Genomic DNA, 27,809 nt, shown 5'->3' with positions numbered 1-27,809 from the left:
AAAGCCTCCGGACCTCTACGAGTACCTAGATATCGACAATCTATACGATACCGACTCGGAGAGCGATTAGATTCGCTTTACTATAGAGTTTACTATAAACAACTAAATAGCGGGGTCTATTAACGTCGCCGCCGTATAAACGAGGTATACTCGTTGCCTCTCGAAGTCGTAGAAGTCGCATTTGCGGAGATCGCCGGGGGTGCTAAGAAGTTTATATAGAGATACCGAATGTTAGATTCAAAAATTCATTTTACGATATATATACGCCGTATAATAAAACTAATTATAGGAGGTGTTTCGCTACTATCGAAAGTATATCTCTAATTTATTTAGGCCTTATATACCGAATGTTAACTATATTGTCGCACTTTTCCCGAAGCTAAGGTAAGCTTCTTAGATCGGCGGACCTAAGTCGAAATTCTCGAGGTTAAACTCGCTTATTTGCGCTTATACCTACGCCTATAACTCCTATCTCTACTTCTATACTATCTATCCTATTATTATAGCGAGATCTCCTTATATCTTTTGCATTCCTTTATTTAACTTAGTAATAGCTATAGTAGTTGCTATATCCTACTATACGCTACTATCTATATAAGAAGCTATATAACTTATTAACTTCTTTAAATCCGGCCGTAAGTTAGTCGACTCGTCGTTAACTAGCTTCTTGCGCTTCTTCTATCTACGCGCTAACTGTATACTCGTAGACCTATCTCTTCTACCTAATAGAGTTAGAGTCGGAGTTGCACTCGACGATAAAGACCTACGATTAAAGTTTAGTCGTACTAGCGGCGGCATTATTAAGCGAGAGTCGTCTTCGTCGGTAGCGTTATTAAAGTCGCTTATATCTTTGTCCGGATAATCTATAGTTAGGTCTTAATCTTCTACAACCTCGTTATTATTATCTAATAGCGTGTCTACTGTCTTCTTATCTCCTTATCTAACTATTATCTTCGCTCGCTTAATCTACGACTTCGCTACTTCTATAGTAGCCGCCTATACTATCTTCTTATAGTCGACTTCTTCCTATTTCTTCTTATCCTTAAACGCTATCTAATCTTTTATTACTATACTTATATTAGTCTCGTTCTTAGTGCTAGTCTTAGACAGATTAGCGAAGTAGGTACGCTACTATATCTCGTAGGTCTTTATTATACGGTCGAGACTATTATAGACAGGTCTACTATTTAACTAGAAGAGAGCTGTTATAACGTTCTAGAAGCCGTCTCTAAATTAGTACTAATTGTCGTTATAGGTACGTACTAATAGTAATAACGCCTCGTCGTCTAATCTACCTTTTCTACTAGTATACGGTATTAGTACTAGAAGTCTACTATTCGCTATATTGCGGCCGTCTCTACCTATATCTCTAGTTACTATTCTACCTTCTTCTTTAAGCGTAGCGATAGTAGTCTTCCGCCGCTAAGAAGCGCTCTTCTTTTTTAATCGACCGGCCGGTTAACTTGCTCTATCGCTAGGCGTAGGTATCTTACTCGGTACTAGCGTACGCGGTTACGGAGTATCCGGAGGTGCCGATAGACGCTCGATTAATAGCTTCGCTAGTTCTATCTCTTCTTATACCTTAAACTAAGCCGCTCTCGCTATAGCGGCCCTTTAAGCGGCGGCAATATTATTAGTATAGTTTACGGCCGCTTATTATGCCTTAACTTTAGTACGAGACAAGGTATTAATAGCTAGCGAGTCGTTACGATAGAAGTCGCTCGGTATTATAGAGGGCTCTCGAGAGGCCGTTACTAGAGCCGGAGTTATACTAGCGCGAATAGTAGAATCTAAACGGAACGTTATCTAAGATATTATACTTCGATTTATTAAGGAATGCTAATAAAGTAGAGCAGTTCTAGCAGTACGCGATTCTATACGAGTTCTACGCGTTATAGGTACGAGATAGAGTCTCTACTAAGCGGCCTCTTCCGCCCTATCTAACTATTCTCGGTACTTAGTATCTAAACAAGGGTATAAGACCTACCTATAGAGGCCGCTCCGGTTATCGAGCGGCCTCTATAGGTCCGCTTTGACTATTGCCTAATAGAGCCGCTAAGAGTGTCTAGATCTAGTATATTCGAAGGTGTTAGTGTTAGCGTAACAAGTAGCTAAAATGCTCGAGTAACCGATAGAGAACATCTGCTATATAGGATTTCCCGAAAAGTAGGTACCTATTACAGCAATTAGCAAAGCAACGTCGGTGCCTATGCCGAAGACTTTATTATTCGTTATAGCAATGACTTTACTAAAGCCTACGATACCGGTATAGTTAAGGAAGTTATAGTTTGTAAGCGCATTTAATCTAGGGCATAGTCCTCGCTGATTAGGCAGGCTATTAGGTCTAGTGCCTAGTAGAACAAATGCATTCTTACTAGTAACGTCTATATAGGTTCTAGCGCTACCGCCGCTACTAGTTAGTAAGCTAATACTAGAGACAAGTCCCGGGTCCGTATCTCCGCCTACTTAAGAGTTAGCTTTCGAAACCTTCGGTGCTATTAGATATACAATAATAGACGGTCTAATAGTCGATAATTACCTAACAAAGACTTAATGTAACTAATGTATTAGAAGAAGGACTAATCTATATAGAAGTCCGAAGATAGAGTGCAGCAGTTGCAGCCTTAGGCATTAGGCACGTAATAGACCCTAACACCTAGGCATACACTCTAAGTCACCCCCTTAGTACGTATATATCGCTATAGAATAAAACAAACAACATAATAGCTATTCTGTTAGCAAAGCAAACAAGGGGTATTAGGTAAGCAGAAACAGGTAAACAAACTGGACTACTCTTAGGTTACATAGACAAAGCAAACAAAGGCCCTTTCCTCTTAGTATTTAGTAGCTAGCTTTGCAGCGCTCTTAATAGCGGCCTTGCAATCTACTAGGTTTAGTTGTTTAACAAAGCGGCTGTACTTAGTCTTATTAAGCGGCTTAGTAAAGCTATCGGCTATCTAATTATATATACTAACCTATTAGACAACAATAGTACTATTAGCAATCTTCTCTCGAATATAGTAGACACGAGTATCTATATGCTTCGTACGGCTATTAATAGTAGACTTAGTAATAGCGATAGCGGACTAATTGTCCTCGTAGAGCGTAACTAGAAGAATATAGCCCTTGTAACTAATTTCCTTTAAGGAGCGAGCTAAGGCAACTGCTTCCTTAGCCCCTATAGTAAGCTAAATATACTTAGCCTTAGTTAACGATAGTATAACGAGCGTCTAGCGGCCGGACTTGTATAATAGAGGTCCGCCTGCGATAGTAAAGTAGAAGCCGCCTATAGAGCGACGAGTAACTAGATTATTAGTCTATAAGGCGTTATAGTAACTAGCGAACTTAAGGTCGTCTTCGTTTAGGTTGCCTTAGAAGCGCATACTACGGCTAAGGGTGCTAACTAGGTACTTAATTAGCTAAAGAAGTGCGGTATAATACTCCTCGGTTAGGTTAGAAATAAATCGCGATAATAGGCTAGTAGTGTAGCAAGCATCCGGCCGAGTAATTATTGCTAGCTAGAGGGCTTTACTAACACCCTCCTAATACTAAGTCTTAAAGGCGGCACTAGCTGTATAGCCTTTAGGTACGCGTTAAATAGATGTCTTAACGTAACGAGGCGCTATTAGAGTAGCTAGTCCGATACGGCTACGTATACTATACTTCTCGTAGAGCCTATTTAAGTAGGCGTCCTAAACGACGTAGATAGTACGCTTGTTACGGTCGCGGATAATACGTATGCCGAGATAGTAGTAAAGGTCGCCTAGTTCTCGCATATTAAAGCGCTCCTTTAGTAACTAAGTAATAGCTTCTAGTGCTAATAGGCTATAGGCGATAATAATTATATTATCGACGTAGATAATAATAATCGAGCCGCTAACGTGCTTAAATATACAGACGTCGGATATCATTAGAATGAAGTCTAGGCTCTTTAAGTACTTCCGAAGCTCTTTATACTATAGTATTGGTAACTGCTTTAGACTATATAGGGCCTTTAGTAGTAGGCAAACTATGCCCTTACTACTACGGTCTTTAAAACCGTGCGGCTGTTCGACGTAGATCTTATACTTATTACCGATAAGTGCATTAAGGAAGGCCGTTAGAATGTCGTATTACTTAGCCTCTAGGTCGTAATAAGCAATTAGGCTAAACAGCGCTCGCAGTATAGAAGGTTTAGCTACTACCGTATAGGTCTTATCGTAGTCCTATCCCTTAACCTAAGTAAAACTACGGACGACCTAACGAGCCTTAAACCGGCTTACCTTACTATTAGCGTTACGCTTGATAGTAAACACCTATCGGCTACGGACAACCTTGCGACCTTTAGGTACTTCTAGCCGAGAAACGTATACCTACGTATAGTTGTCTATTAACGACTTGTATTTAGCCTTATAGGCCTCCTTCTATTATAGCTAGTATAGTAACTAAGTCGCCTCCTTATAACTCTTCGGAATAGGAATAGTGTCTTCTGTATCGCTCTACTTAGCAATGTAGCAGGCAGCTATAAAGCCCTTTATATAGGCTATTAGCATATTAGCTAGGCTACGGCGAGTTAATCGATTAATACTAGCATCGGCTAGGTATCTACGTAATAGCTCTCGTGCTAACTTGTTGCTTCGAGTAGTACATATTAAACGAGCGCCTATAGCATTTAGTCGCTTAAACTCTAGCAACTAGCTAGGCTCGCCCTTCTTAGCGTAAGGATCGTACGCCGGTTCTTCCTCTTTATTACTTAAAGACGGTTAAATAGCTAGTAGGTTATCGTCGAGCGGCAGCGGACTAGCGACCTTATTAGGCATTTGCTAAGCAGGTTCGTCCGGAGGCTCTTCTTGCTAGGCTAGAAGCTGCTAGACTATACTAGCGGCGTCGGCTAGTAACGGAGCCTCGTTGCTTATAGAATTAAACAGAGCCAGTATAATAGACTTAATACTAATAACTCGCTCTTAGAAGGGTTATTAGGATTAGTGTATAGATTTATACTATTTGGAAGTGGAGGGTTACTGTCTGACTTAATAAACTAAATATCCTTAGAAGCGATAACCTTGTATTAATTAGGTAGGTAGATTATGTACTTTCTAGAGTCTATAGAGCCCTTAGTATAGCCAACTAGCTTGCTAATAAGGCCTCTACTGTCTATCTTCTTTCTACGAGCAACACTATAATCGTAGGCAATTAACGTATAGCTATACGCTCGAAGGTGCTAAAGACGCGGCTGTGTTCGTAACTAATTAAGCTCCTTAGCGACAATAGTATATAGGCTTCCTACGTTAGCGGTTAGCGTAATATTAAGGACCTGTATAGCGGAGGCAATAGTATATAGCTATAGAGACTTTAGAAGGTTAGCCTATAGTATTATCTTTCTCGTAGTCGTATACACGATATAATTGCTAACCTTAGCAAGGCTATTCTAAGTTAAAGAATAAGGTATAGTAACTTGTAGTACAATGCCCTCGTCTCGAGCCTAATTTAATAGCTAATTTCCGCCGTATTTATCCCCTCTATCGAGGCGGTAGATTGGGATTAAGTAACTAGTCTATATACGGATATGTATACAATAGTCCTTAATAGCTACTATAGCCCCTAACTTAAGCGTACTAGTATATTCGTATCGATAGCCTAATTTGGCGTATATAAACAGTGTAAAATAGCGCTCCTACAACAGACTAGGATTAGTAATAGTAACTATATCAATATAGACAATATAATAGATCGTAGATAGTCGTACGCGTAGCAGCCGATTGTATTCCTTGTATAATATAGCTATACGATAGGCAACGCAGTTGCGGAAGTCCTTCTTAGCACTAGTAATAACGATTTAACCCTTAGATTCTATTCTTAGTAGCTTGCGGTAATAAATATAGCTATATCGCAGATGCTATTTATCTATAGTGCCTGTAGGCACCCCCTTCTTTAACAAAAGGGCAACTACCTTACTATCTAGACTAGAGGTTAGTATGTAGAGGTAGGGGAGACTATTCTTACGGTATATCTAAGCGACAGTAACCTTATTGCCCTCTACTATCGTAAATAGCACACGCTTATTATTACGGTAGAAACAACCCTTATCGGCAAGCTTCTTAGTAGATAGAAGGTTAGCTGCTAGACTAGGTACATATAGTATATTAGACAACTTTATGTTGCTTATACTACGCTTATTAACAACCTCTATCTAAGCTATGCTAACTATCGTAGCGTGCTTCGTATTGCTACTAAACCGAATAGGAATGTAACAGCCTTTATATTTAATAAGCAATAAAGGGTCGTTAACTATATATATACTAGTACCTAAGTCGACAACCTAATTAGTAGTACGAGTGCTAGCAGTAAGAGCCGTAGAAACCTAGTCGCTAATAGTAACTATAGTGTTTATAGTAAAGGCGTAATTGTCGCTTAGGCCTAATAACACCCCCGGGGTAGCATTACTGCATTAGCCGCATACAGCCCCTAAGCACTATTCTAACTAGATAGCGGCTACTACTGTTACTAAGCAGTTAGTCTACGCTGCTACTATTGCTATACCCCCTTCTTCTTAGCCTTCTGCTGTTTACGACGTAGTCGGTCTTCCTCCTTTAGGTAAGGGTACTTAGTATAGTAGCGGTTAGAAGGGTATAACCCCTAATAATAGGCGCACTTCTTATAGTTAGACTAATAACTATTCTAGTTGCTTCTACCGCGGCCTCGACCGTTGTTATTGTTATTGTTTCCGCGGCTACTACGACCGCTACGGTTCGAGTTACCTCGACTATTGCTACTTCTATTACCTTATAGTTACTAGCGCTAGAGACCGAAGAAACTATTATATTAGGCCTAGTTTAGTTAAGCTATATTCTTATTAAGTAACGCGCTAATAATGTTGTTAAGGGTACTGTTATTAATAGTATATTCTAAGGCGCGCATTTGCTTACGGCGTATCTATACAAAAGCCTCGTAGAATAGAGAGATCTATATAATAAATATATAGATAGCCTAATACTAGCTAATAGCTAATTTAGTATCCTTTAAGGCACCGAGCTTCTTCTTATACTTATTATAGAACTTCTTAACGTCCTTGCTATCGTAGCGAAGGGTAATATATTCCTAGTAGAGTATGAATTTAGTAGACCTACCTTTACTAGTATACTTCTTATATAGATAATCCTATACTGCCTTAGAGGTATCGAGTCTAAGTAACGACTACTAGATCTCCGATATATAGTTAGCGAATATCTACGTACGCGCTAACTGGTCCTTTGCCTCCTATTTATCTTAGCGGTCTTTAAATTGCTCCTATGTTTTAGTAGATAATAGCTTAATCTTAGGCTTTAGGCGGGTCCCTTAGATATAGCGCTATACCTATATGCCTTTAAGGGCACCCTTAGCGGTATAGGCCTATACTAGATAATTCTCCTTATTCTTTAGCTTAGGGATGTTGCTTATGTAAGCGTTAGAAGTTGTAGGGGGAGCTATTGCAGATAGCGACGGCGATATTAATATAAAAAGAGACTATAGACTTGTCTTAAGAATATAACGAGGCCGCCGATAGGCGTGCCTACGTTCTAGTATAGCAGACAGCTAATACTAATATAGCGGATAGCTAATACTAATAACTCGAGTCGGACTAGCACCTACTAGAACCCTCGAGAGTAGCGGCGACGATAATAGTATCGGCGTAATTTTTAGTAACAAGTACTAGCTATATAGCTATCGGAGTAACTATTAGAATACGTAGTAAACGTGTTATATGCGTTAGAAACGCAGGGGGCTTATAACCACTTAATGTAACTAATGTATTAGAAGAAGGACTAATCTATATAGAAGTCCGAAGATAGAGTGCAGCAGTTGCAGCCTCAGGCATCAGGCACGTGATGGACCCTGACACCTGGGCATACACTCCAAGTCAAAGATCCAAGTACGCCGCTTACAAGATCGGGTAGCTGGCGCTTATACTCTCTAGCAATCTCTTCGTCTTCCTCGGTTCGCTTTAGAAGCTGTTCCAGATCGGGCTTCTCGTTGTTCTCTGCTGCTCGCTTTGCATACTGCTGCAGTTGGTGATGGAACATATGCTTGTGCCCAGAACCGCCGCCATCGGCCAGATATCCAAAAGCGGCGACTTCGATACTTCTGGTTACCAGCAAAACGAATGACACGCGCCGAAGGGCGTACATGATCGAGAGAATCTCTTGTATTCAACGAGTGTGCTTGTCAGTACGGACCTGCCGCGGAATGTCTGCATAATAATAAAGTCGAAGAGGAGTGCTTCTGCTGTCCTCACAGCTTCAACGAAACGGGAATCATGCCAATAATGGGTCTACACCAGCACGACTAGAAGTACAGGTGTCAGGATGCCTATTCTAGGGCTGGCCGCGAACGAGAACCACACATCGAGGCGCTGCCTTCCCTCGCCTTATCATCACTTCGGTGTCTCGATGGTGAGACCATTACCGAGGCACCAAAGGCCATTTCGGTACCAGGGTGCAATCTCGTGCCAGTACGAAGACGCCGCTCATTATTCAGAATTTAGCGGAAATCGATGACAAAAACTGGAATATATAATTATAGCCTGCAGAGGCTCCATGGCGCCGGCACGTCCTGGTCATGTTTCAGCTGAATCCCGGCCATGGAGGGATGTGACGGCAAATAGAGATTTGAAACAAGCGACTGCTCATTATTTCGAAGCGGCAGCAGTATTCCACTGGCATGTGCCTATTAAGCGCGATCCTTTGCATAGAATAGAGAATCACAGCCGCGGTCTTTTTCAGCTTGAAGATATCGAGTCTGCTTTTCCAGAGCTCATATATCAGACATTATTCGAGAAGTTGGGATGGTCGAAGGGGTGATGTTGGTTCGAGCTGCCTGTGGGTAGTGACTGGCACGCAGAGTCGATCGGGGGTATAAGGGCCCGCAGGCCGACTGTCTCAACAGTCAAGACGGCAGAAGGGATAAAGCATTATTTTCGCGGATGCTGGAGGAAGATCGAAGCGAAGCGAAGGAGGGAGTACGTACGGTATTCTGCGGAGGGTGGGCAAATAAAGTAGAGGAGCCATTAATTCAAGTGAAGCCTAAATCAACCTCGCCGAGTCGCCGTAATAACGGGCTTTGATAAATGTCGGGAGCGAGAATTTTAGATATCGGGCGCGGGTATACCCGGTAGAATATAACACTCAATTTCTAAGACCTTTAAACCTCTATAACTCGATAATAATACTATATATTAATATATAGTAAAGTACGCTAAGGGTCGTAAGTATTATACCTTAATATATCTTTAATTTAATAATAATATCTTATATAGTTATAGAATAGTTAATATATAAGGGTAGCTAAAGCCCGCTTATTAGTTCCGCTAATCTATCGACTTAAACTTAGCTAAATAGAGGTCTCTCTTACTACTAGCTCCGCGGAGGGTTATTTACTCGTAAATACCTAGTTTCCTTATCTTCTACTCCTCCCTAAGTACCCTATCCGCCTAATAAACTTAGTATATATACCCTCGATTATAGAGGAAGTATAGCTTATCTATATAGGTATCCTAAAGCGTAGTTTCCTTTACAGAATAGTTACTAAAGCCTCTTATAGCTCTATAGATTAGCTCTCGGTCCTTGTTACGTATACGGCTATATATAACCTACCTCTTGCTAAGCTCTAATATAGTACGAAACTTAGTATATTTAAGGGTATATAGGAGTAGGTATAGAGGGCAGAAGTATCGCCTAGTACGGCTACTAGGGCCAATAGTAAAGAAGTTAGTTAGAAACGAGGCCTTACTACGTAGTCTCTTATAGAAGGCCTTATAACTATTATTGCTATCGCTTAACTAGCTTCGTTAACTTATTAATCTTATCTTTTTTAGCGGCTAGTTACTACATTATTAGCTTTACTATCGCTAGATCTATATTGTCGTATAGGTTATCGCTATAGTAATAGAAGGTATAGTATCTATTAGAGCCCAACCCATTCTTCTTATAACTATAACTACTAGAGCTATAGTACCTACCCTTAGTTAGTTTATAGCTATAACCCTTTAGCCTCTACTAAGTTAATTATGTCGCTATATTAGCCTAAATTAGACGGACAGGTTTACCGTTACGGCGTGCTAATTAAGTAGCAGTTAGCGCGTATTTAGGGCATATATATTCGTATCTCGAAGGGTCTCGTTAAGTGCCGTATTTACTAGTGTTCGCGGTATATAAAAGCTAAGCGCGAAGTTGTCTCTTATAGTACCTAACTTATAGATTAATAACTCGACTAGCAAGCCGCTTAGGTAAGTGTCCGCCTAGTATATAATAGAAGGCATTAAAAAAGTCTAGTAGCGGCATAGGCGCTAGTATACGTCTATTAACAAATAGCAATATACTAATATCTCGTAACTATAAGACGTACCTATTGTCTTCTAGAAGATATATAAGCAAGTAGATATTATATAGTCCGGATTTAACTTCTTCTAAGCTAACTCGGCTTTAATATTGCCTTATTACTAGTAGAAGAGGGTAAGGCCTTTGTTGTTAATAGTAAGAGTAAGCTTCTATAATAGCGGCTTATCTAAGAAGGCCGTAGATATAGTATTTTAAAGCCTGCCCTTTATTATAGTATATCTCCGCGAGTATACGTTAAAGAAGGCCGTTATCTTAATAATAAGAGTAAAGATATCGTTACGTACGGAGCCTAACTAACCTTTAAGTCTAGCGTGTCTACTCTTAGTAGGAGAGGTTGTCTAGAAGCCGTAGTAAAGAATATCGTTAGTCTAGGCCTTTACGTACTTCGTCTTATAAGGCTACTATTGCTTATTAAAGTAGATAATACACTCTTGCTAAGATAGCAGTTATAGTACGTATTCCTTTAATTCTAGGCAGTTAGAGACTTAGAGTTAAACTCGGCTTCCGTTTGCGAGTTAATATAACGTCGATAGAAGCTAAGGAAGTCTTCTACTATTTCCTAGGGTTAATAGCGTCTATTAATACTTACTCTACCGAGCTTAGACATTACGTACGCCTTAACGTCTATATTTATATACTAAGTATAGAGGTAGTTTAGTACGCCTAGATATATAACCTCTAAAGCGTTTATTTCCGCTCGGTCTCTATTATAGAATATAACCGCTAGCTCGTCTAATTCTAACTCTTTAGATATACGATTAAGATACTCGTAAGCGAAGCGATAATCGCGCTCCTTCTCGCCGGGTATTAGATAGTATACTAATAGAAAGGTCTAGTCTATAGAAGTTATAAAGTTAATAGCAAGGAGCGGCAATTTATACTTGTTCGTCTTATCTGCGATTAAGGTTAGTAAGTACTAGAAATACGGCTATTTCTTGCTACTTACAAGTATAGTTAATAATAAGGATATAACCGGCCTCTTTATAGATCTAGATTATATCTAGATAGGCGAAGAATAAGGTAGTAAGTCGCTAATCGTCGTCTGCTATATAATCGTACTAGAAGCCGTCCTTTTCGAGTATCTAAAGTACTCGATTAATAGGCGTATAACCGTTTAAATTAAGCGCTCTTATCTTAGTCTATTCGTTATATATATCGCGGATAAGTAGACCTATCTTTAATAACTTACTATCGCTAACAAAGTAATTAAAAGTTATCTTAAGAACCTACTTAGGAGATACGCTATACCTACGAGCGTTAATAAGAAAGTCTTTTACCCTACTGCCTCGATTGCGGCGCCTATAGTATAAGAAGGGTTATATTAGCAGGTAGATAGGGTAGTAGTAAATTAGTGTAGTATTTAATAAAGATCTAAAAGGAGAGGGAGGAAGGTAGGCTAGTTAGCCTAACGCTAAGCGCTAAGCCCTGCCTAAGGCATTAGGACCCTAGCTTTACTTAGTCTAGTTACATACTAATTACGTGTAACCTCTAATATACGCTTCCCTTCTAAAGGCCGCGCCCTCGTAGCCTGTCTATATTCTAACCTAATCTCCGTTGCCGCTAACTTAGCAGATTAACTAAGCTGTTTAGCCGCGCTAAATTAAACGCTTAACTACCTAATTATATAACTATATTAAACCTTACCTCCGACAATGTCTAACTTCTAACTGCGCTATTACTGCTACTATAGTAATAATAAGGGGTTATATAGCTATACGAATTAAAGGCTAGTAACTAATTACAATACGAGCGCACCTTCCCTACTATAATAGGTAGGTATACGGGGTATTGCAGTACTACCCCCGTTCTAAGTAAGGTTATCCGAGTTCTTTGCGTCTACTCTAAAAGACCTAGAAATGTCCGCTTCCGAGGGTTTATCTGCTTCCGAGGGATTATTCTTATTATTATAAGAGCTATTATTTACTATCGTAGTTTTACTAGCTCTAATTAGTTAGGTTTAGTAGCCTTTAATTGTCAATCTTATCTTATCTTTTCAAAAAACACAGTCCGTCTAGTTTCTATAAGTAAAGGCTATTATAAGTATAATAGTTAAGGTTTGCCTCGCTTAAAGGGTCGGAAAGATCGAGGAGTAACCTATTATTTACAAGATCGACCCCGGCTAGCTTAGCTCTATAGTTTTTGCCCTTAGTTAGCCTACTTAATCTTTTAAGCGGCTTAAAGTTTTAATTAAACCCTTAGTAGGTTCAATCTTTTAACTTAGTTAGTATAGTGCTTTAGGCTCGTAGTATAGGTAAGGTTGTATCTATAGGCGTAGTAATAATAGCAAGTAATATTAATAATAGCGGCGCTAGCCGTCTTAGCGCTAACTTTACCTTACTTCTAATTTCCTTCTTTAACTAATAATAACTCGGCAATACCGTTACTAATATAGCCGTATCTTTCCTTCTTTAAGTAGCAATATACTCTATAATACTATTACTAATATAGCCGCGCCGGCCGCCGGTATACTGCTAGCTTATAGCGCGACACTATTATCTCTATTACTATTATTCGTACGCGCGCGCGCATCGCCCTTATCGATCGCTTAGGCCTTAGGGCCTCGGTAGAATAAAGGAATAAAAGGGGGCGCTAAGAGAAGGGTCTTATAGGGTACGCTAGTAAAGAGGTAGATTCTATAGTAGTATAGTCTTATTGTCCCTTGTTGCTAACAATTGCTTGCCTCTAATTAGTTAGCTAATAGCACCCTAGGGGTAGCATTAATCCTAGGCCTTTCTAGTAACATTATAGGCCCTTAGTCTTCTTCTTGTTCTTTATACTAGTCTAATACTTATCTAATAACTTAGTTATATCCTTAAAGGAACCTTTAGCTTCCTACGAGTCCTATTCGGGTAAATAGCCTTGCTATCTTAGTAGGTACTCCTTCTTGCCTTGTCTAGTCCGATGCTTTAGAATACGTTCTATAGACTATAGCTCTTCCCTATCGGCTAAGACTTCTTCTAACTTAGTAGGCGCTTTATCGCCTTCGCGCTAGTAATATAGTTTAAGGAGGGATACGTAGAAGGTATTATAGATAGTATAATAAGGAGGAAGCTATAGTTAGTAGGCCTATATGCCCTTAGCTTCTCGAATACGGAATAGGCTAATGTATCTTAGTACGAGCTTAGGCCTTGTTTTGCTATTAGGTAATAGGTACTTACGGATACGGAGGTTCTTCGTACTAAGTATAACTATATCGCCTTATTTAAAGGTTATTAGTATATAACGCTTATCGTAGTAGGTCTTTTAGTACTCTTAAGCCTTTATTAGTTTCTTAGCTATCTTAGTATAGATTTCTCGCATCTTCTAGACACGTTCTATTACCGCTAGTGTCTCTAGTACTTAACGCGCTTCCCTTTCCTTACGCTCGGCCTCGAGCGTTAGTAGGTCTTATAGTAAAGTAGCGTTTTAGCCTATTATAGCTATATATAGTAAAACCTTAGTTAATAAGTAGACACTATTATTATATACGAATTTAGCTAGTTATAGGAGGTTAACCTAATCTTCGGGGTTCTTATTAATATAGCTACGCAGGTACTGCTATAGGGTAGCATTCTGCCTCTCTGTTTAACCGTTAGTTTGTAGATAGAAGGCTATTAATAGCCGATGCTTTAGTCTTAGCTATAGGCATATTTCGCTCTAATAGTGCGATATTAGTATCGATCTACGATTAGATACTATCCCCTTAGGGATCCCCTAATAGGTATAGAAGATATTAGTCTATAGCGCCTCTACTATATTAATAGCAGTCTAATCTTTGCGCGCCGGGATATATCGAGCGCCTTTAGTAAATCGATCTACTATAATAAGGATAGCATTATATACGTCCTTGCTACCTCTACGCTTAGTAGGCGGAAGGCCTATAATAAAGTCTATTATAAGCTCTACAAATAGCTTCTTTAGAACAGGAAGCGAAGACAACTCGCCGAATAGCAAGTGCTTCGGTACTTTAACTCGCTAGTATACTATATAGCTCTATATATATTCCTTTATATGCCGCTTACTATTTAGCTAGTAGTATATACGCGATAGTAGCGAGTACGACCTCTCTATACTATAGTAACTAGCGAGCTTACTATTATAGTGCCTCTTTAAAAGCTCTTATCTAATCGATTGTTTAGCGGGGATATAGTATCTACCCTTAAACTTTAAGTAACCCTTATCGTCGATCGACTAATTGTTATTACTCTTACTAGATCGAGTCGCCCGTCTACTTATAAGCCTATTAATACGCTCGATAGCAAAGGCGTCCCTCTACTAAGTACGTAACAGCTTATCTATAAACGATTAACTATCCCTATTTATAAGGTTATTTAATAGCACCCGTACTATCGAACGAGGTATGTATTATATATATCTAATAGCACTAGTAGCCGGAACTACTATAACCTCTTCTATAGTACTATCGCTATAGATAGCAATATCTTTAATCGAGTCGTTATAGCTCGAGCGATCTACGTCCTTTCTAACGTATACTAGAAGAACGATAACTCCGCTATAGTATTTGTTACCGCCGCGAGGTCCGGAAGTCCGCTTATCCTACGCTTACTTATTAATAATACGGGCTATAGCAATCTTATACTACAGGGTTAGAAACAATAAATTAATATACTAAGTCTCGCTGTCGTAATTAGGTCGCCTCGATAGGCTATCGGTAGGGTTACTTACGCCTAGCCGGTATAATATATTAAAATCGAACCCGGCGAGGTAGACGGCCTATCTAGCCTATCGACCTATAACCCTTATAACCTTAGTAATGCTACGCAGGTTGTTATAGTCCGTATAGACCTAAATTGTGTGCTAAGCACTATCGAGATAGTAGCGCTAGTGCTTAAAGGCTTCTACGATTACTAAGAGCTCTTACTCGTAGGTCTCGTAACGACGCTCTATATCGATTATCTTTCGTAAGAAGAAGGCAATTAGGTGCTAATAATTGTCATTATCTAATTGCTATAATATAATAGCCGATATAGCGAACTGTAAAGCGTTAGTCTTAATACGGATCTGCTTGCTTAGTATAAAATAGTATAATAAGGGGACTTTAGTAAAGCGTTGCTTTAGACCGTTAAAAGCGGCTTGCGTCTTATTAGTCTATTTAAACTCTCTAGATAGATTAGCCTTGGTTTTAGTAAGCTTAGTTAATAGTATTATATACCTTAAATAGCCCTTAATAAAGCGGCGATAGAAGTTAGTAAAGCCGAGGAACGACTATAGCTCCTTAATTAACGTAGGAATAGGCTATTTAGTAATTGTTTTAATCCGATTAGGATTAGCCTTAACACTATCGGTTAATACGATAAAGCTAAGGAAGGACACCTCCTTAGTAGCAAAGGTATATTTAGAAGGCTTGCAATACAGCCTATAGGTCCTTAGGCAATCGAGTACCTTACGTACGGCGGCCTAATATTCTATAATATTAGGTAAGTATATATAGACTAGGATATCGTCTAGGTAGACTATATAGAGGTAGTCTAATAGGCCTAATAGGGCCCGATTAATATAGGACTAGAATATAGCGGGGGCATTTGCTAGTCTAAATAGTATAACTAAATACTTAAAATAGCCGTAACGAGTGCGGAAGGCCGTCTTCTATTTATTACCCTTACGGATACGGATGCGATAGTATATATCCTTAATGTCTAATATAGTATAGAAATAGGCGCTAGATAGGCGATCGAGGGTCTTAGTAATAAGCGGAAGTAGATAGCGGTCTTTAATAGTAATAGTATTAAGTCTACGATAGTTAACATATAGGCGTAGGCTACTATCCTTCTTTAGTACGAATAGGATAGGTATACTAGTAGGGCTGTTGCTATACTAAATTCGACTATTAGCTAGGTTCTTATCTAGGTACTTACGCAATATAGCAAGCTCTCTTTTACTAAGGTTATAGAGTAGCCTAAAAGGAACCTCCTTGCCCTATATAATATCGATCTTATAGTCCGTCTCTTTAAATATAGGCAATGTCGATACTAGGTAGTATTTAAATACCTTAATATAGGTTTCTTAAATAGGCTAAGGTATACGAGCAAGCTAATTAGGATCTATGCCGTTAGAGGGCATAGGTTTATCGTTATTACCCCCGAGTAGGTTAGTAGTCGGATTAGCTAAGGCAGAGGCTAGTGTTAGGTTGCTAATAAATAGGACCCTAATATCGTTAGGGTACTCGCTAATATTAATGTATTTAATGTCCTCTTTCCTAGAGATTCTAAATCGCTACTATTAAAGGCCTAAGTCTATAGTTATAGCGTAGTGCTTAAGGACAGGATTGCTAATAACAATAGTAGCTCCCCTATATAGCTAGTCTATATCTACTACGTAGGCAGTAAAGTCTAGTAGGCGCTTATTACCGAGGTCGTCTTTTAGAACTATAGGAATATAGTAGGCTCTATAGGTTAAGTGCCGAGCGTTATTAAACTAAGTAAGGGTTAGTAGGTTAGCCCTATTTAATTATCGAAGGTCTAATTGCTTAGTTAGGCGATAGCTAATAAGAGTACTAACTAAATTTCCTAGATCTAGTATAACCTTAGTCTTATAATTAGTGCTATACGTGTCCTATATAAGGTAGGCGCGTATAATAGCTAGTATAATATCGATAGTCTTACGCCGTACGAGGCTAATAGTTAGTATAGCGCTTACTCTTTTTTCGAAGGTTAGCCTATAGGGGTAGCGTTAGCCGCTAAGAGGTACTTTCGGTATTTAGCGGTAGTATAGTCGACTCGGGCCTAGTCCCTAGGTTTGTCGTATTAGCCTAGTAGATAGCTAGTACTATCGCAATTGAAGCACTTTAATCTAGTTAGAGGATTGCTATAGCCGCTATTACTACTATTATTAGTTAAGCGATTAGTACTATAGGGATACGAGCCCCTTCTACGGCCCCTATCGCGGCCTCCTCTATATAGCCGTCGGCTACGGCCTCTTCTACGGTCGTTGTTACTATTCCTATTATTAGCATTGTTATCTTAGTAGGAACCTTAGTTTCCTCCGTAGCTACGGTTACTATAGTTAGTACTAGTAGGTCGGATCCTTAATTCTAGTCGTTACTAGAGCTAGATAGCTCGTTTAGCTGTTTCTACCTCGACTATAAATTGAATGCGTATTAGGTTAGCCTATTTAAACATACGGCGGCGGTCTAATTCGAGAATAAGCTCCTATCTAAGTTTTAGACGTATCTCGGAAATCTATATAGAATTAGTCTTAGCCGGAAGGTTATCCTCGAGAGTCTTTAAATAGGCCTCGAATAAGCGAGCCGATTAATTAGTCTTCTATTTAGCTCGAAGATATAGGTCCTAAGTATATTATTGCCTTAGTATAGGGTTTCTAAGGGTGTCTAGTATAATAGTTTTATAGGTTTGCTACTAAATAGTAGTCTAGTTATTAAGGGAGTCGAAATGGTTATCCTATATACGCTTTAGGTCGCTATTAATATACTATATAGCGTAGACAACTAGTAAATAGTCGTCTAGAAGAGCCCTCGGTACATTTCGCTAGTTAAGCTTACAATTACGTATATAATTATTGTATTGCTTGCGACTAGAGCCGTTAAATACAGTACAGTCCTTAAGCTTAGTATCCTTCCTCTTCTAAATAGATAATAAAGAAGGTCCTACTATTAGTTTAGTTGTCGGAGCTTCCTAAAGGCGGCGAAGTTCGAGGAGGTCGTCCTTTAGCTATTATTCTTAGCGTAGGGTAGTAAGCCTGTTTTAGGTAGCTTCTTAAAGTCTCCCTACTAGTTAAGGACTAAAGGCTAGTTAGCTATATCGACGATTAACAATATTATTAAAAATATCGTCGATAGGCAATTCTAGGTCGTTACCTAGAATTATAGGTTCTTTAGTAGGCCCTCCGGTAGGCTCTTTAGTAGGCACTTTAGTAGGTACTATACTACTAGAGTTGTTATTGCTAGCGCTGCTAGCGGCGCTGCGGTTGTTATTACTTCGTAATAAGCCGGCTATTATAATAAGGGGTAATACTAATAATATATTATAGCCCCTTATAGTACGGAGATAGCGGAATTAGTAGGTATCGGCCTAGTATACTTAACTTAGTATAATAGGCCGTATAGAAGGCCTTGCTTAATAATTGGTACGGTTGTTCTAATAGAATAGTACGTATAGGTCCCGTTCTTTAGGCGTAGTATAGTTAAATCGATAGTTTTCGTAGCTATACCGCTAAAAGCTTAAAATAAAGACTATCTAGCTACTACCCTTAAAGGGTAGATCGAATACTATATAAGAAGGGTATATTAGTAGGTAGATAGGGTAGTAGTAGGTATAAGTAGTATTCGATAAAGATTTAGAAAAAAAGGGAGGAAGGTAGGAGAGTTAGCCTATTACTAAGCGCTAAGCCCTACCTAAGGCATTAAGACCCTAGCTTTACTCGAGCCTAGTTATATACCAATTACGTATAATCTCTTTAGTTCTAATAGGTATTCGGCTCCCGATATCTAAAAATCTATCGCCTAATATTTATAAAAACCTATAATAACGTCTACTTATAGTATACCTATTCTCCTACTATACGAGCTTCTACTACTAACCTACGGATAGTATATATACTCTATAATATACTATATATACGACTCTTTTAGGCGAGCTCGTTATATCTATATAAGGAGGAGTTATCGGATACGCTAGTATCCTACCTAATACCCGCTAAGCTGCCTAACATTACTCGGATATCCTAGTATTCGGGCATACCCGATGTGTATACACCCGTACACTAGTATAATATACAATATATACGACCTCTATTTCTTAGGGGCTGCAAACCCACAATACTAAACGCTGAGGAAGTTCGTTCCGGCACCAGGCACCGGCGGAGTGCCTTCCTTGTATGCCATGCCACATTGATGAAGCTCGCGGCCCTGCTCTAGCTTTGCGCATTGATCGTGTCCAAGGGCTTGGAATTTGAGAGTTCGCAGGCGTCAAGCTCGTGCTGGGTCCGGTTAGATGATCCGTACAGGCAAGAGGCTGGTAAATTCATGCATGGAACATGTTCGTCAAATCGGCGTAGCCTAGGTCCGGTAACGCGTGCAGACGACCTATCGCGGACAGAGCCGATGAAGGCATTGAACAGGCTGTGGTCATGAGCCCAAGGGCCAGAAAAAGGGGGGCAAGCTGCAAGACGACGAGCTGCGATGAAGGCGAAGCAAGCGATCGACTTTGTTGATGAGTCCACCAGAGCTGCTCACCTCCTATATCTCCCAACAACGTCTACGACTGATCGTGCTGATCTTTGTTGGAACGGCAGGGCGTAGCACAAGGGCATCCAACCCCAGGAACTGTCTTATTATCCTCGATCGATGCCAACAGTGAGAGCATCCATCATCACTATGTGATTGTGTGTGGAAGAACACTCCCTCCCAGAGATGCTTGCGAACCAGCGAACCGTAGCTCGCGTTTGACGACTGCCCTAGTCCCTGCGCTATCGATGTCGTTGCTGTCGTTGTCGATACCCAGCTCAAGCTCAGACGCCTCGAAGTCAACCTGCCTTTTCCACTTCCGCGCAACTGGATGGCCGTATGTTAAAGACATGTACTGTTCCTGTTCTGCCCTGTTTCAGATTTTTGTTGTGCGGATCACAGGCCATCATGCGTTCTTTCTGGTTTCTTACATTCACGCTCGCTGTGGCAGCCCTCGCCCAGGACAGCACAGCCGACGATGATGCAAAGAAGGCGCGACAAGCAGCTGCAGCGAAACTTCTGCCACTCATACCGGACTGTGGTGTACGCGCAGTCCTCCCAACCCGACCTGAAACCCAGCAAGCCTAACCTGTTCCACAGCTGACCTGCCTCGAAACCATGGTTTTGGCATCGCCTTGTTCGTTCACCGATCTGGACTGCAGTTGCAACAATGCAACCATTGCCGAACAAGTGGCCGTGTGCGTTCTCGGAACCTGTTCGGTCAAGCAAACGTTATGTACGTCTTGAGCCGTCGAGCACGGCTTCATATAGCAGCTGACGACGGCAATAGCAACCAAGAACATCACCGAGATCATGTGCGGAAAGCCTAGACGAGATCGAACGCATGTCATTGCCTACAGCGGCATAGGAGGAATGGCCGTCGCTGTCGCCGCATACTTCGTCCGAATCGTTTCCAAGATACACATATCTTCTCAGGGCAGGACGATCTTTACGGAGCTATGGTGGGACGACTTCGCTCTTACTCTTGGCATGATGTTTTTGATACCGCTGTGCTCGATCTCAGTGCCGAGTAAGCCCAGCATCTTGATCGACCGAGGAGGTTCGCTGACAATGCTGTACAGTCTCAAGTCCCGGACTGTAAGATCGACATATCAGGATGGGTAATACTCAGCAGCTGACACGCTTCTAGTGGAAGAGACGTTTGGACACTCACTTACCATGAGATTACGCGTACTCTCAAGGTGGGATAAGATGCGCGCATTCGATTCGTTGAGGTTACTGACTTCACACCCATAGCTTCTGTATGCGGACGAGCTTCTCTACGTGGGCTCACTAGGGACGGTGAAAATTGCGCTGCTCTTGACCTACCTACGATTCTTCTCCGTGCCCCGGTTTCGCCAATTGGTGTACATCATGATTGGAGTCAACGTCTGCTACATGCTGGCATTCATGCTTGGATCTGCATTTCAATGCAAGCCCATCTCGATGACCTGGTGAGCTTCATCGGTATTAGAAACGTGAACAAACATTAATTTTATACAGGAATCGGTGGGATGGTGAACACAAAGGAACGTGTGTGAGCTTTAATGGCTTGGGTTGGACATCGTAAGTCTTTGCGCATGGGTGTCTATGCGACTCACAAGCTAATCTGTGTCACTCTTCATCAGAGCCATATGCAACATTGTCATTGATCTAATCGTTATCGGCATGCCGATGCCGCTGCTATGGACCATGAAACTCGACAACAAGAAGAAGTTTATGGTCATGCTGATGTTCGGAGTCGGCTTCTTCGTGACCGTCATCAGCATTTTACGACTGCACATCCTCGTATCCTACGGCGAAGCCAAGAACTTTACTTGGGACTATGTGCCACTTGGCTACTGGGTAGGTCTAATAATGTCAAGGGCTAGAAGAAGTTGGCGATTGATGGCGTATACAGTCAAAGCTAGAGGTCCAAGCCGCTGTCTTCTGCGCTTGCATGCCAGCGATGCGAAATCTTTATGTAAGTGGACATCATCTTCCCACGGCAGCAATAGAAGAATCCTGACACGTTCTCGCAGCGACGCTTCTGGCCCAAGATCACGGGCAGCACACGCGGCGGAGAAACGACTGGCCAGTCCGGACTTTCAGGACGTACGTCCCCTTGGATGGTGTCACTTGACCGCCGGGTCCATAACCGCACGTGGAACGAAGATAATAACGATTGTCTAGGCACGCTTGCTACAAGTGACTATGGCGGCGGAAAGAGTGTTGATACGGAGGTAGGATTGAAGACCACGCAGGACGAGACCAAGGACATCCGTGCTGATTGAGTCTGTGTATCTAGCATTACATTCCACTCACGAATCGATCCAAGTGAGCCTCACCTTTCCCAACACTTTCCCCCCCAAAAATAAGAACTTAGCCAACTTACAAATTGCAGGAACGAAGAGACCAAGAGCGAGGCCTAACGACTCCCAATTCCGAAAACAAAAACCCAAAGACGGATGCGCTGTTCTGGACTTCGCACGACCTGATCCTATCCAAAGCCGAGCTCCAACAACTGAGCACGGCTCTTCTGATGAATCAAGCTCGACTCGTCGGGTTGGAGACTGATATTAGCAGAACAAACCTTGTTTCGACGACCTGGACATCGAACACAGACCGCTATAAAAAAGTTTTAAGTACCGTGCTATCTCTTATCGGTAGACCTAAAAGCTTCTATCTAAATCTGTTTTTTTACCTTAGTTTACGAGCGTGTGTATATATCTGCTATAAAGTGAAATAAAAACGGAATTATATTTCTAGTCTCTAAAGAATAACGTCCTTCCCTTCGTCGTCGCTCGAAATTTATTAATAGATAAAGATACCTTATACTTCGCTATAGATCTTCGAGGTTAGACTATATATAGGGGAGTTTTATATTACGGTACTTAAGAGTAATAGCTAAGCGTATCGCCGTATACAAGTTATTAACGCAAATACTATATAGTAGTAGATTCTAATAAGAAGTATAGCTACTAAAGTATAGTAGTATAGATCGTAGCTTATTAGGGATTATCCCCTACTACGAGTTACTAAGTTTTAGATAGTATAGTATATCCCTATTCGGCCTTATACTCTACGATATAATCCTAGTATTAGAGTATAAAAAGTTTATAGCCGACTATTAGATTTTCGGATCGACTCTTTTAAAGAGAAGTATAAGACTATAAATAAATACCTATACTTATTATTAGTGCCTATACTAGCTATTACGCTAGTAGAATTTCGGTTGCTTTACCTATAGCTATCGAACTTCGTCTTAAGTACCTATATAGTAAGTAATATCTACTATACTTATTAGCTAGCTTTAAGCTAACTACTGTCTACTATATATATAAAGACATCCTATAATAGAGTAATAAGATCGTAGTAGTACCTATCTAACCCCTCTTACCTTACTAAAGTTCTAGGTCCGATCTATACTCTTTTCCTACCTAGGGTAAAAAGGAACTATATCCCTCTTATTAGCTACTCTAGAAGCTATATATCCTTCCTAGAATAGTAACCCTAGTATAGACTACGCGTCTATTATAAGTCGGTAGTTATAGGCTAGGATACTTCTTTAAGTCTAGCAAGTATACGTCTTAGGTCTAAGATAGCTTTTCTTTAGTCTTAGTAGTTAGCGGCGATCACACTAAGAGTAGAACTAGTAGTAGCGATAATTTCGGCTAGACGGTCGTTTATACTTGAACCTAGTGCATAGGTAGGTATGCGCTACTAAAGAAACGGGTAGGAACGTGCATGCTTCGATTTCCTTTCGTTCTAAACATAGCGTTAGTTATACGTAAACGACTTTGGGAGTGTGTACATACGCTGGCACGTAGATAGCAGCTCTTGTCGAGTTCCTCTTTCACTTAGTGCATCTTTGCGTTGAGCTCGCAATAGAGCGTCCATTCATTTCTCACAATTCGGAATTCTTGACAATCGTTCTGGTGGAGTTGAAAAGCACGCTATACAGCACCTTAGACCTATTGCTTGACTTGGGAGATCCTCGGAGACCAGCAGTGTCAGCGTGCACTGCTGGTGAACAAAATGCTTTCAAGATTTTTTCATTTCTCTAGGCAAGGTAAGCAGGCACTAGAACGCTCAAATGCCATCTATGAAGCTAATGAGTCTTCGCAGAGTCTTATCGAAGGACTTCTTACCACCATGACTGGACTTACGCACATCGTAGCCACTGATTTCACTGCACCGGGTAGAACACGAGACGCCGAAGCAAATCTGTAGCAAGTCCCGATAGCGGTCGATCCCACAGACTCGACCCGCAGTGGTACGTCGGATTAGCTTTAGGTTTCCTTGGAAGACTAGACTGACCTGAGAAGGTACTCGCCGATTTATAGTTGAGACTGCTCAACAGTACCCGAGCCTGCATATACAGATGAACACCTTCGTGACCAAACTCCTGCTTAATACCAGCAGCCACAAGCCTCGAACTTATGGAGTCCGGTATGAAGTTGGGAAAAGTCTGTATTCCGCGGACCCGCGATAGACCGGAGCTCGTAGCTAAGCTGGATATGCCTTTGCCGTCAGAGAAGTCATTCTCTCTGCCGGCTCCTTCGAGACGCCAAGTAAGCAGGGAATCAAACTTCTCGCACAGAGAGTGCAGTTGCTGACCGCGATTAGAGCTACTTATGCTGAGCGGCATTGGACCTCCAGAAGAACTCTCGCGTCACGGCATCAAAACGACAGTTTCTTCCCTTGGTGTAGGCAGGAATCTGCAAGACCGATTCGAGTATGGCAAGACTCCTTCAGCATTCTCCTCGACAAAGGCCTGCACATTCAACTATAAAAATCCAGATCTATGTCTGCAGCAATAGATGAACAGCATGACTCCGGTAGGCGATGCCTTTCTTGATCGACATCCGTTCCCGCTGATTTTATACAGGCTCTTAAGAGGGTGTACGGAAGCAATGGCCCTGTAAGTGAAAGCCACCCCAGATCCTGTGTTGTTCGTGCTGAGACTGAGTCCAGGCGCTCGCTGTCACGCTGCGGTCTTCCGTCGCAGCACAATGGGAACCTGATGTCTATATCAGCGGTGCTCCAGCGTTCTTCCGACGTTATCACCCAAACTATGCATCAGAAGCTGTCGCTGATCCTATGCATTGGACCTGGATCATTCTCAAGGCCCAGTCGCGGAATAGGGGAGGCAGGGTGACGCTTCGCTCGACCAATCCCTTTGCTATGCCTGAAATCCAGTTCAATAGCTTTTCCACTAGCGGCAACGAGGATGTTCAAGCTATTATGGATGCAGTTGATTTTGGTCGTCGGGCCTTTGCTGATTTGATTCCTCTTGGAGGCGATGGCTTCACTGAGAACAGTCCTGGCGAAGCGCAGTTTCCTTCGCGGTCCTCTCAATTGGCTCAGGACATCCGCGATAAAGCTTGGGGTTATCAGTGAGTCTGATGATTTCTTGCCAAATGGCTGAGACACTTGCTGATCACAGAATTCTTCGCTTTCTGTAGTGCTTGCGGCACTGCTCGGATTGGTGCACAAGGCGATCCTTACGCTGTACTCGACAGTGACTTCCGAGTCAACGGCGTAGACGGTCTACGAGGGGTAGATGGCTCAATCTGGCCCAGAACTCCTGGTTTCTTCCTTGCTCTTCCCGTTCACATTTCTGCCGAGAAGGCAGCAGATGTGATTACCGGCAAGGCTCCAGATCCGTATTTTGCGACTCCAGACGCAGGCGGTCTTCTCGGCACACTTGGAAATGGTCCCGTAGGAGGCGTTGTCTCACGCCTGACTGGACAAGGTGAAAGTGCCGGTCTTGGTCTTTTCGTAGGTTTGGTCGTGCCGTCCAAGATGTTCGCTGTGGCTGACAGAGTCTCTAGGATAACACGCAGCCAACAGGCGACTATCCACCAGGCCAGTAAGAAGCTGCCTTCTACTCGATTCAGCGTTCAAACTGCCGCTGTCCCCGTCGAGAAAGTGTGCATGAAATCTCGAGCAGGCTATAGTCGGACTCTGCATAGAAAAGGTCCATGTGCGGACGATGGAGAAGTTCCCAGAACCACAAACCTGCTGTATTGGCCCCTTTACTCCTCAGAAGCTCTGCCAAGTCGCATGAACGCATTTGCTGTAGGCATCAGAAATTTTAGGATATCCAGTTCAAGCCTTTCCACCAGACAGCAGCTCTCTTTCTACAATGCCACCATGGTGACACGTGCACTCTTGCAGCAGCACACATGTGAAGAGGAAAGCTACAGTGTCTGCCTATGTAAGGGGTAGAGCAAAGCAGGCCCTAGCGAATATGATAACCATCCCTTCCATTTCTGCCTCTTACATCGGACCTGTACATGTTCATCATCGCCGGAGTGTGCGGGTGGCGGGCGTGGAGCTCGTGGCGGTCGTCTTCTGGCCGACGGCGTGCTGTTAGGGAGGCCCATACGTACCAGATTGTCAATACAGCACTTCTGAGCGCAGCGACAACAACGCAATCTTTGCCCCTTCAAGTTCTTTTTATTATATCTTTTTATATAGAGGAGTTATGGGTTAGTAATATAGAGCAAAGATACTCTAATTTGTATTTATTTTTAGAATATAATAAAATTTATAGTCGTTACCTACTAAATTTATAGGATATACAGCCTAAAATTCTAATTTAGAAGTTTAACAATTTTAGCATTTTTTATGCCTTAGCATACTGTTTTTAGTAATCTAAAATCTAGATCTTATGGTTTTACCGTATAAAAGTCTAAATTTCAATTTATATATTAGTATAGAAACTATTAGTAATACAATTTAGAAAGGAATATTATTTTCTTACTATATTCTCTTTAGTTTATCTTTTTATTTGGAAGAGTTATAGCTTAGTAATATAAGACAAATATACTTTTACTTTTATATATTTTTAGAAAATAACTAAAACTATTATAGCTATCTACTAAGATTAGCCTAAAACTCTTAAATAAATATTTTAAGATTTTAGTATTTGTTAGGCCTTAGTATACTATTTTTAGTAATCTAAAACCTAGACCTTAAAGTTTTATCTAGTATAAATATTGGTTGAGATTCTTATCTTAATACGCTTACTATTAGTCTTAAAATCCTAAAGCGAATATTCTTAAGAATTGCAGGCTTAGTAATTTACAGTTTACAATTCTTAAGAATATTCTTTTTCAAGTTATAAGACTATTTATAGCTTAGTTAAAGTAAAAGCCCTAGTATAGATTCCTAGTAGGTAAAACTATAAGGTCTAGGTTTTAGATTACTAAAAATAGTATACTAAGGCTTAAAAAACGCAAAAGTCTTAAAATCTTTATTCTAGAATTTTAGGCTTATATTAGTAGCTAGCTATAATAATTTTAGTAATTCTCTAATACTAGATTAAAAATAGAGTATTTTTGTCTTATATTACTAAGCTATAAATCCTCTAAAGAAAAAGATATACGAAAGGGAATCTAAGAAGAATTTAAGTTTTAAATTCTAGATTATTGCGAGCGAAGCTCGCCTTACAATAACAAGGGTACTACAGTAGCCGAATCCCCTAAGAAATCACTACGTAACTCCCCGGATTTCAGAAGCTGAAGCTCTGATTGGCTGTATTCTATACGAACTAGTAGGACGGTAGAACGGCAGAACTCGCCTTCCGAAGATCACGTTACTTTCGACTTTATAACAATGCGCCAATAGCACTATGCGCCGACAGCAACAGCCCTATTATTGCGAGCGAAGCTCGCCTTACAATAGCAACGTAGGTACCAATCTAGTTGCTAGAATGCGTACTCAGCTATACGTGACGCTAAGCCGACCCCGGATTTTAGAATCCTATATACCTAATTGGTCAATTTCTACAAGTAGAGACTTTCGGAGCTAGCGCCGGTATCTCCGAACAAGCGCCGACTTCCCGAACAAGCGCCGACTTCCCGAACAACCGCCGACTTCCCGAACAACCGCTAGTAAAGCCTTTTACCTTCCTTCTAATACTTCAAATATATAGTAAAATATATAGTAAAATATACAAACAATTAATAAGAAAATTAATAAGAAAATTAACTAAAACATTAATAAAAGAATTTATAAAACAACTTTTAATAAAAGAACCTATAGAAAAATTAATTTTAATTATAGAAAACATACGATTTAAATTTATAAAATTACCGAAAAATATTAAAGGAACGAGAGCGAGAATAAGAGCGAGGAACCCTAAAATTCGCGGCTCCGCTATACTAGGTATATATAAAATTTAAAAACTGGCGGGCGCTACCGCTATTACTACGTAAGTAGAAGGAGCAGAAGTACTTACGTACGGGTACTATCCTGGTTAGTAAAACAATTAACAAAACAACAAA

General features: G+C 40.8%; 4 protein-coding genes across 4 annotated transcripts; 3 read left to right on the top strand and 1 right to left on the bottom strand.

Moving 5' to 3' along the window:
* Positions 1 to 7,826: 7,826 nt before the first annotated feature.
* Positions 7,827 to 8,486, bottom strand: MYCFIDRAFT_171216 (uncharacterized protein; the record flags this gene model as incomplete). The annotated part of the gene is made up of 5 exons (XM_007924748.1): positions 7,827 to 8,100; positions 8,127 to 8,287; positions 8,312 to 8,336; positions 8,360 to 8,392; positions 8,422 to 8,486. The coding sequence occupies 5 exons, from the start codon at positions 8,484 to 8,486 to the stop codon at positions 7,827 to 7,829; spliced, it is 558 nt and encodes a 185-aa protein (XP_007922939.1).
* Positions 8,487 to 8,552: 66 nt separating this feature from the next.
* On the top strand, positions 8,553 to 9,104 carry MYCFIDRAFT_171215 (uncharacterized protein; the record flags this gene model as incomplete). The annotated part of the gene is made up of 6 exons (XM_007924747.1): positions 8,553 to 8,606; positions 8,635 to 8,678; positions 8,708 to 8,812; positions 8,843 to 8,857; positions 8,902 to 9,031; positions 9,093 to 9,104. The coding sequence occupies 6 exons, from the start codon at positions 8,553 to 8,555 to the stop codon at positions 9,102 to 9,104; spliced, it is 360 nt and encodes a 119-aa protein (XP_007922938.1).
* A 10,837-nt stretch (positions 9,105 to 19,941) lies between these two features.
* Positions 19,942 to 21,806, top strand: MYCFIDRAFT_83369 (uncharacterized protein; the record flags this gene model as incomplete). Its single annotated transcript, XM_007924686.1, has 11 exons — positions 19,942 to 20,076; positions 20,134 to 20,269; positions 20,324 to 20,563; positions 20,616 to 20,631; positions 20,684 to 20,735; positions 20,791 to 20,987; positions 21,037 to 21,099; positions 21,162 to 21,378; positions 21,434 to 21,496; positions 21,555 to 21,627; positions 21,706 to 21,806. The coding sequence occupies 11 exons, from the start codon at positions 19,942 to 19,944 to the stop codon at positions 21,804 to 21,806; spliced, it is 1,293 nt and encodes a 430-aa protein (XP_007922877.1).
* A 1,453-nt stretch (positions 21,807 to 23,259) lies between these two features.
* On the top strand, positions 23,260 to 25,935 carry MYCFIDRAFT_171213 (uncharacterized protein; the record flags this gene model as incomplete). The annotated part of the gene is made up of 17 exons (XM_007924746.1): positions 23,260 to 23,277; positions 23,320 to 23,338; positions 23,361 to 23,375; positions 23,404 to 23,530; positions 23,562 to 23,741; positions 23,774 to 23,792; positions 23,827 to 23,840; positions 23,884 to 23,985; positions 24,049 to 24,118; positions 24,144 to 24,321; positions 24,358 to 24,415; positions 24,442 to 24,461; positions 24,485 to 24,911; positions 24,945 to 25,681; positions 25,712 to 25,723; positions 25,764 to 25,884; positions 25,914 to 25,935. The coding sequence occupies 17 exons, from the start codon at positions 23,260 to 23,262 to the stop codon at positions 25,933 to 25,935; spliced, it is 2,139 nt and encodes a 712-aa protein (XP_007922937.1).
* Positions 25,936 to 27,809: the final 1,874 nt, after the last annotated feature.

This window comes from Pseudocercospora fijiensis, assembly GCF_000340215.1.
Source record: "Pseudocercospora fijiensis CIRAD86 unplaced genomic scaffold MYCFIscaffold_2, whole genome shotgun sequence".
NCBI classification, from domain to species: domain Eukaryota; kingdom Fungi; phylum Ascomycota; class Dothideomycetes; order Mycosphaerellales; family Mycosphaerellaceae; genus Pseudocercospora; species Pseudocercospora fijiensis.
This window is presented reverse-complemented; position numbering and strand designations above follow the sequence as displayed.